Genomic DNA, 9,655 nt, shown 5'->3' with positions numbered 1-9,655 from the left:
TATACCAGTAAGATGTGATACTAGATCCTTTCTTTTCCTAAAAATGACATCAGTGTTAACAATTTATAAAAATGTCAAAGGAAAAATTTCTAAATCAAGCTGGGTACTATTTTAAAAACACTAAGATTTTAAAGGAGTAGAAAAGCAGAAGGGGCAAATCACTGATCTCCACTAGGAATAGTCCATAGACACAGGCATTCTTCTAAACTTTTAGACAGACATTCAATGTGCCAGAGACTCATTTGTGTCATATATGGTAGAACTTCTCTAGGAAAATTACTAATAAGTAAATTCTGAGCAATCAAAACTTGAGTAAGGCCTATTCTTCAGGCTGTGATTTCAGTCTTTCATGCAAATATCCTTTCAGGTGACTCAATGGTTCCAACATGAATGAAAACAAACAGTAAAGACAAATTTTTGAACACATGGAATTTTAAGTTCACAGATATGTAAACAGGATTTTCTCCTTTATTCTGCAAATGCAGGAACATAAAAATGCCCTCCACCCTCCCCCACCCCCCCACCCCTTTCAAATGCCCTGCTGCAAAAAGCAGTATTAAAAAAATTACTCAAGTAACAAAGCAGCTGCCTCTTCATTTAGGGGAAAGGTGGGGAGAAGAGAAATTAATGGTATTACATGAAAGCCAAGACAATTTTTTTTTTCCTTTTTAAATGCACAAGAGTAATACAATTTTGATGGAGCACAGTGTTTGGACTGTTTTGTGCAATAATGAATACTTTCCTCCTAGGGCACTGGATGAACACTTTTATATCCTCATCCCCTAATCTTAGATTTACGTTTGGCTTTGGATATTTTTTCATCTCCTGATAATTTAACTCCATTAATTTGTATTACAGAAATGCAGCAAGACTACCACTGCCCAGTAAGGAAGTGCACAAAATAAGTGAACAAATGAAAGCTTTGAGTTATGCAAAACAGGTAGCATCTTAAAATCCTCAGTACTAAAGATAAAAATATATTTTAAGCTGGAGTTTTCAGTCTTGATTTCTTTTCCAAAACTCCACCCTCAACCACCTGGGAAAAAAAAAAAACAAACCCAAAATACCATAACTCCCAAATGGGTATGTTATCTGATAATTTGAATATATCAATTTTTTTCCCCTAAGGGTCCAATTGTGTCAGTAAAGAAATTTGTCTTTCTACAAATTAATTAGGGCAACACCACAGAACCAATGAGAAAAATAAAACCTTGATTGAATCACAAACACTAACAATTAGCTCTTCAAATAACATTTTAAAACCACTAACTTTTTTACCTTATATGGTTAAAGTAGATTAAAATGCATTTAAAAATCAACTATTACAAATAAAAACCTGCTCCTGTGAATTCAACTACACAAAGATGTATTTTTTTCCAACAAATATAAACAATTTAAACTGTCTAATTTAGACTTCAGTACAGCATTAACAGCTCAAACTTTAAGATGCTGAACATTTTTCCGCTTCAGTGCAGTGTAGGAAGAATAGCACACATTAAAGTTTGTTACGAAAATAGAGTTTATTAAAAACATCCCTATTGTTTGAGGAGCTTTCACTGTTACCTTTTCTTAAATTAAAAAAAAAATAGAAAGCACTTCTAATTACGATTTGTAAACTTTTTAAAGTCAAAACTTTTAAAAAGTTACAGCAAAAGGGTAATATTTTATTCATATTTTTGTCATTTTGTGGCTATTTTAAATAGAAGGGAAGCAATCAAATTGCTTATAATTCCCCACCAACTACTGAGGGGCTGTGATATAGCAGAAGCAAATATAATACAGCATCTGTCTGTACACCTCAAGCTCTATGCTTCAATGTCACTGTCATATTTTGACAAATTCCAGTCTCTAGCGAGAAGCCTCTACTCCCGAGGCAGAATCCTTTTCAGGTTCATCAACAGATGAAGTAGCCTCTGATGTTAACTCTTCAGTAGGATTTATAATTGTTGACTCCCCTTTATCAAGTTCTGAAATAGTGTCTGCATTTCCCACTTGGCCACTAGAAGGTTCAATGGTTTTATCACCACCTGACCTATCTGTCACCTCAGGTTTTTCCTTCCCTCGATTTTCTTCCTTATCTCTACGAGAATCTCTCTCTCTAGAATCCCTGTCTCGATGTCCACTGGATCGTCTCCTCTCTTCCAAGTCTCTGTGCCTGTCTCGTTCAGGGGTTCTTCTTCCCCACTCTCTCCTTTCACGATTACTATTATCTCTGTCATCAATACGGTTACCATAGCGTTCCCGATCATTTTCTACCCGATTTCCAAAAGACCTCCTCCCAAATCTTTCTTGGTCTCTACCTGAATTGAACTGCTGCCTATTTTCATTTCTAAATTGTTGCTGTTGTTGTGGTTGCTGTTGGGGTTGCTGTTGCCTTCCATCTCGGTCTTCAGCTCCACCAGGGCCTGGTCCTGGTCCTCCAAGTCCTGGCATCCCACCAGGCCTAACAAAAGGGCCATGGGGTGGAAAGGGGCCTTTCATTCCATGAGGGGGTGGCATGCCAAAGCCTCCTGGGCCTGGAGGTGGTCCTCTGTGCATCATATGAGGTGGCATAGGACGAGGTGGCATCAAAGGAAATCGTTGCAAATGAGGTGGAGGCATTCCTGGAGGGCGTTGCAGGGGTATTAAGCCAGGCCGAGCACCCAGAAGACCAGTAGATGGTGCTTGTAACCCAATAACGGGACCAGGTGCAACTCCCTGAGTGCCTAAAAAATTCAAGAAAACACTTATAAACAGAAGAGAAAGTACTGTTTCATTACAACCCCTCTCCCTGTACATACAAGCAAGTATTGCTTATAAAATATCTATACCTATTCAATTTTAAACACCACCAAATATTTACTGTGCCGAATACAAACAAGTTATAACTGTGCAAGGTGTCAAAAGGCTCTGAGTCATTATTTTATACAATAGTTATGATACAGCAAACAAAAGGGAACTTTATGAGACATCAACTTAGAGATGAGACAGGTCTTGATGGAATTCCTATGTTTATTTAGTCAGTTTGAGAGATAGTTTCCTATCAATTATCCATTAATAGGATAAAGTACTAAAACACTGGTACAAATGCCATACACACTTAATTGGATTTCAATTCAGCCTGTTGAGTCATAGAAAATTGTGATCCCAAATCTTGAAAATCCAATGTGACACATATAAATGTTGGAAAACTACTAACATGTTTGGCTACATTCTATATTCTCCCCTCCCCAGATTAAAAAAGTTTATGGCTGTTATCTCATGTGTCGCTGAAATCTTAAAGGTACAAACAAAGGCACACAAAAGGTAAAAATTGTATTTATTTTCCCCAAAATGCACTACAAAAAGTCTTAAATAGTTGACAAGCCAAAGTGATTTTAGCTCTTCATCTTCTGTTTCTTCTTCCAGCAATGTTAAGAACTGGCAAAGAAAGTGCTAATAAAAAGTAACATTTTTTTTTACCTTCTCACCACTGTGGGGGTGTTCCATGTTTAGGTAGTGATTACTCCCAATTCAATACAAAGCAAATTGTGTGCAATTAACCATTTGACAAAGACTAACTCATTTTGGCACAAGTAATGTTAATGTAAATTGCTCAAATCCCAACACACATATAAACCTTAGTCCTCTTGAAATGGCTGTTAAAAAAATCATGCCAAGAAGGTTCAGCCAACCTGGTCCTTCCAAACGAGAAAGTGAAAGACTAGGAGTAACCTAGTCAGAGAGACCCAACAGTAGAAAGTCTGCCACCAAATGAATTCTTTTGGCCAACGCAATTCATAAAATATATATAGTTCTCCCCCATATAATGATTTTAATTATGACAAATGACAGTTATTGTGTTCCTTGCTAAGTTAAAATTCTGAGCCCGAGTTGTATAACTAAACACAATAGTCAAATTTCAGCTTTCTGTAAAAACCAAGATGATGGACAATTTTCCTTTTCAAACTTCCACTGGTACTTAAAAATATCAAGAATATTAAAAGAAACCTTTTTGGTATTGGTTCAATGTTCCTATCTTTATAGCTCCATATATTTTTTATAAAATATTTCAACATTGAATGGGGTATAGTTCATAGAATTTTCTGTAGTTTCTAAGCATCAAAGGAAAATGTGTTATGAAATGAAGAATAATGCTACCTATGGGACAGGTTCCTTCTGTTAATTCAGCATGTATTTGAAAAATGGAAAAATAACGATTTAAAAACATACAACCCCCAAATCAACTCCCCAAACCCCAGTTCAACCAAAATGTTGAGGCAATTCACATACTAGGCTATATGCCACAAGAATCCTCACAATAAATTGGTATATCCAATCCTTGTGCATGTTGTTGTTATTATAGGGTTATGCTACACATAAACACAATATATGCTTCCATGAATGCATGACCTTATTCATTACAAGCATTACCTCTTGTGTAGATCACGAAATGCCGTCATCTTCTATTTCAGTATAATCCTTTTTCATAATTTTCTCACTGGAGAATCTACCCATGTGCTGCTTACTGAGGCTTAATTTCTCTTTATTTATTTTTTACCAGTACTGATTTTTGTTATGTGAGAGCTCTACCTCAATAACACCACAATCTCACTACCTTCTAAAAAGGCAAGTGAGAGGTTAGTGGTAATCCATGCCAACTTTCTCATTTTTATAAAATTTGGACAAGAATTATCTCTAAATATATGAAGAGTATCCTGATTTTAAAAAACAACGGAAAAGGCAGACGTTTTTTCACAATTATTTTCTATAGTAGACTTCATAATACAACCAACTGAAGGGTATATACTTGGCATATACTGATTACAAAACCACCAGTACAAACCCACAAAATTCAAGAAAAAATGCAGTTCTCCAATAATATATGTGAACGTACATAATGAACATAGAAGATCACTTAAAAATTCAACATAGATCTCTGTTCAGCAATCTTCTAATTATTATCAGTGAGACAGAAAACAGATGCTTTTGGGGGGGGGGGGTGAGGCAATTGGGGTTAAGTGACTTGCCCAGGGTCACACAGATAGTAAGTGTTAAGTGTCTGAGGCTGAATTTTAACTCAGGTCCTCCTGAATCCAGGGCCAGTGCTCTATCCACTGCACCACCTAGCTGCCTGAAAACAGATGTTTTTTAAAGGCATTTGCCATGGTAGTGAAGAATGTTCTGCACAAGATTCACCTCCCTTCAGGGGTGGAGGAGAGGAGAGAAAAGAAAAGAGTCTGTCCTCCAGATGTTCTTGCCATTGTGCTGACTGCATCATGGTATATAGAAGGACCACAAGCAACCCGGGCATTTAAGTCTTTCATGAAAAGGTTTGTGCTCATTCGAAATAGCAAAAGCACACTTTGATTTTTAATAGGTGATTATGAAAAGTGTATTTCTCAAAATAATGCCTGTCATTTAAATCAAAATATTCCAGATTATATTTTCTTGTATAGTAGAAATGAACATAAGCATCCCCCTTTTTATAACAAAGCTTTTATTACCCACTCTCCTCCACTACCATTTTTTTTTGATGAGGCAATTGTGGTTAAATGACTTGCCTAGGGTCACACAGCTAGTAAGTGTTAAGTGTCTGAGGCTAGATTTGAACTCAGGTCCTCCTGAATCCAGGGCTGGTGCTCTATCCACTGCGCCACCTAGCTGCCCCTCCACTACCATTTTAAGTCAAACACACTGGTAACTTAAGAGACATTTAAAAAGTTGTCCTATTTCAGCAAGCTGACATAAAAGGTAATATATATTCTGATTGCCAAATATGGTGGGGGAGAGAAAAGGGGACGAATATGTGTTCCTGGAAGACAGAATTGCCCTTCAAATAGATTATATATACATAGCATCTGATTTACAAAGTGATTTCTTACATTTTACAAATAAGGCTTACATATGTGAAGTACCTTGTTGATAGCCACACAGCTAGTTAATTGTTGGAGCTTGGTTTCGAATCTAATTCTTACTCCGAAGTCATGTCCTTCCTATTATACCATGCTGATTCTATGTAAAAAATCATTAAAGAAAAACAGTTCTTTCTAATTGTGTGTGTGTGTGTGTGTGTGTGTGTGTGTGTGTGTGTGTGTGTATGTATCTGTGAATCTATATTGGTATAGGGAACTCCCTGCAATGAAACTCCCCTCTACCACTAAAAATCAAAACCTGTTCTGAAACCTGGAGAACACTGAAAGGTCAAATGGTTTGTGCCCAGGTCACACCTTGCAGGATGTCAGAAACAGAACTTGAACCCACTTCTGACTTAGGTTAGGCTTCTCTAGAATGCCTTCAAATGTAACATTTTGGGTTTGATTAAAATGTAGCAGACTTGTTTACCAAATCAATACTGATTTTGCAAATGAAATTTCTCACATGGGTCTTGAACAAGTTTTTCTTCCAAGCTGTATTGGTTGCTTTCTCAATGATACCTACTTTCTTGTGTCCAACACTCATCCTTCCAAAGCTGCACTGCCATTAATTGTGCCTGTGGACAATATATGTGGACAAGACCACCACCTAAACCTCAGCCTACTTTACTATTTTTTTTTTCCCTCAAACATACTTCCAGCTTAGGTTAAAAGCAATAATTATCTTGAACATAATTAACAACAACCATGCATGCAGGTAAATAGAGGATTTTAGACAGTGAAATGATTTCTAGTAAAAGTTGAATCATAAGAATTGTTCTAAAAATGTTCTAAATGTCAGACACATCAGTATCTTCAGGAACAGCAGGGGCAGATCAATTTAATCTAATGTTAATAATTGTTTTCAAAGGGGAAAAAAAACCCCAAAGCTGAGGTAAACAGGGAAATTTCTAACAAGATGAAATTTTAAGAAAAAACAGATTAACAAAACAAATTCATGGGCAAGAAATAAGTAGGAGTAAGCTGAGGCCTTAACTTAGAATCAATTTTACTATTAGAATCTGAAAACATGTATGGTAGATGATAAAGGTTGTTGAGGAAAATGTGAGGAGATATTGATGTTTTCTACATTAAATATGTTCAGAGGCTGATATAATGGAAGCTTACCAATAGGTACAGTACATAGAACAAGGTGAAAAGGGTTAGTTTTCGTTTTTTTTTAATTTTGCTGCAGGGCAATGAGAGTTAAGTGACTTGCCCAGGGTCACACAGCTAGCAAGTGTCAAGTGTCTGAGGCTGGATTTGAACTCAGGTCCTCCTGAATCCAGGGCTGGTGCTTTATCCACTGCGCCACCTAGCTGCCCCAAAGGTTAGTTTTAAACAAAGTTTTTGAAGTGATCGTTTCTGCTTCCAGTTCTTAAAAAAGTCGTTTTTCTGTGTATCTTGTTTTTTTCCTTTAAACTAGTCAATATATCAAATAAATCTGACATCACATACAATGTTTTTTACCCCTTCTGTAGATGAAGGTTATGAACCTAGTCTTCAAAAAACAAGTGTCTTGAAAGTCATGAAACTGAATGGACCCCTCAGGTCCTCACCACTAACTCAATAACCTTCTCTTTTACTGATTATCTGGCTCACTTTCCAAATCTACTGTTCCAAACTATTATTACTTCTTTCCCAATGATTCTAATCATATCCCAGCTTCCCCACACTAATAGGGTTAAATTAGAAGTGAGACTTTTGTCTGAAAAAGCTTGTTGAAAGGTGGAATGATAAACACTTAGTCAGCTGCCAAACAAGCCACAGTATCTCCCTCTGTGACACAATTAAGAAGAGAGAATGCCCTGGATACTTAGGCATTCACTTGTCTCAAGGTAGGAGATGTGGATTAGTCTAGGACTTTCTTGGGTACTCCCAAAATTATGGCCCTGTGATTGAAGATGTTGGCAAAATGAAAAACTCTTATTTGAAACCTTAAGTCAGAAAAATAAAATACTCCTTACAAGGATGGATATATTCAACCTTAAAAAAAAAAAAGCTGAGAACTTTAGGCCAAGTTATCTTGTTTTGATTGTTACAGGGATAAAGGTTAGTTTTGTGGCCCTCATAAGGTTAATTTTGACCCTCCCAAGCTAAGCAGCTAAGCTTGTTCAACTTAAGGATAGAGAAAGGACCTATGATTTCACTGATAACAGGGAATGAGTACCAATACCAACTGGTAAAGGCACTAACAATACAGACTGTCAACTCTTCTGCACAACTTACATTCTTGGAGAGCTGCCAAAGGCACTGAGGGTCTTAACTAGAATTACACAACCATTATGTGTCAAAGCTAGGGACTGAACCAAGTCTTCTGGGCTCTACAGCTGGCTCTCTAGCAACCCTTTACCAGGCTGCTTCCCTTGTTAAACTTATTCATTTCAATTTTATCGCAAAGAATACAAACGTATAGTATTGCGTTTCCATTCCACTAATGGGCACTGCTAGCTTAAAGAAATCGGGTTTCAAAGACAACTTTGGCATTAATTCAAAGTAAAATGAAGAGCTGACAGCAACTCAAAGTTAACAGCAGTCATAATTCTCATAACAGGAAATCTGGCAAATAAAATTAATTGCAAAAATTAGAAATCTCTGTTTAAGATGAGGAACCAAATCATAATACAGAAGTGTGGGTCATGAAACATCAGATCAATTAAATGAATAGCACTGGAAAGCTTTAGATTTAGATCTCTAGAAGATACTTCAGAGTCTAGTCCATCATTTTGCAAAAAATGCTGAAACCGAGGCCTAGTAAAGTTACTTTTCCCAAGGTCACACAGGTCTTTTTATTCCAAATTCAGTGTCCTTCCTACTTTCATGGTACATTCCCCAATTCAAGAAACATTTAGTAAAGACCAATGTGTACAAGGCACTGGTAATGCAGTATCTTGCAAATGTCATTTATCACATAAATGGTGGGATAAATAGTGCTTGTTTGCAAATAGTTTATATTCTACTGGGAAGCTTACTGATACTGATCTGCTTCAATGAGCCTACTGCACAAGGAGAAACACAGAAGCTAGAGAAAACAGAATAGCTACTAGAAAACCTTTCTAGAATACAGAGGTCACTTAACTGAGGAGGAGAAAAGACAAAATGCAGAGGTAAAGGAGAGTGGCAGAAGCTACTGTTTTGGATTGTTTATTGCTATAAATTCAAGAGTTGACTATATTATGAGTCATACCTCACAGTCACCTCACCATTTAACCAGCAGACAAGTTATCAACCTGTGGCAAAATTAATAGCAAACATTTACAGAGCTCTCCTTTTAAGTCTTGTGAAGAGCTCCACGTGTATCATGTGATCCCATGCTGAGGTAGGTATTATTATCCTTACATTATTGATGTGCAAACTGAAGCTGACAGAGTCACACAGTTACTGTGTTTAAGACAAGATTCAAATTCAGGTCTTCCTGACTCTAAGTCAAGCACCTTATCTACTTTACTACTAAAGAGCTAAACATAATGCAGTTAACAAGAGAGGAGAAACTTGCCCCAACATGGGGAATGTGGGGTGAATAGGAAGGGATACTTTTGTGGTAGGTAATATGAAGGGAAAAGGCCTTTCTTTCCGAGAACTATATAAAGGCTACTCCATCCCTTGGGAGTTGCTCAGACCTAATAGAAGACCATGCAAGGCCAGGGTTACATAATGGGGCTTTGCAGACAAAGAAAAGCTGCAAAGTACAGTTTTCAATATGCATTTTTGTACCTCAGTGTAAATTTGATACGAATATTATGGTCCATTTGAGCCAGATCAGACTGAAGTTAAGTCTAAAT

The 9,655-nt window shown here is 36.9% G+C and overlaps 1 protein-coding gene across 6 annotated transcripts in view; it reads right to left on the bottom strand.

The window, feature by feature from the left end:
- Positions 1-507: 507 nt before the first annotated feature.
- The window catches only part of SCAF4 (SR-related CTD associated factor 4), a 116,725-nt gene continuing 107,577 nt past the window's right edge, over positions 508-9,655 (bottom strand). For 5 of the 6 annotated variants that reach the window (XM_043993027.1, XM_043993029.1, XM_043993026.1 and 2 more), the window contains one exon: positions 508-2,705. In XM_043993027.1, coding sequence (XP_043848962.1) covers positions 1,849-2,705 — 857 coding nt within the window. In that variant the 3' untranslated portion in view covers positions 508-1,848. The remainder of the gene's footprint in view (positions 2,706-9,655) is intronic. The other variant, XM_043993028.1, reaches the window with a different exon arrangement.

This window comes from Dromiciops gliroides, chromosome 3 (assembly GCF_019393635.1).
Source record: "Dromiciops gliroides isolate mDroGli1 chromosome 3, mDroGli1.pri, whole genome shotgun sequence".
NCBI lineage: Eukaryota > Metazoa > Chordata > Mammalia > Microbiotheria > Microbiotheriidae > Dromiciops > Dromiciops gliroides.
Note: the sequence above shows the minus strand (reverse complement) of the source record. Positions and strands in the feature narration are given on the sequence as shown.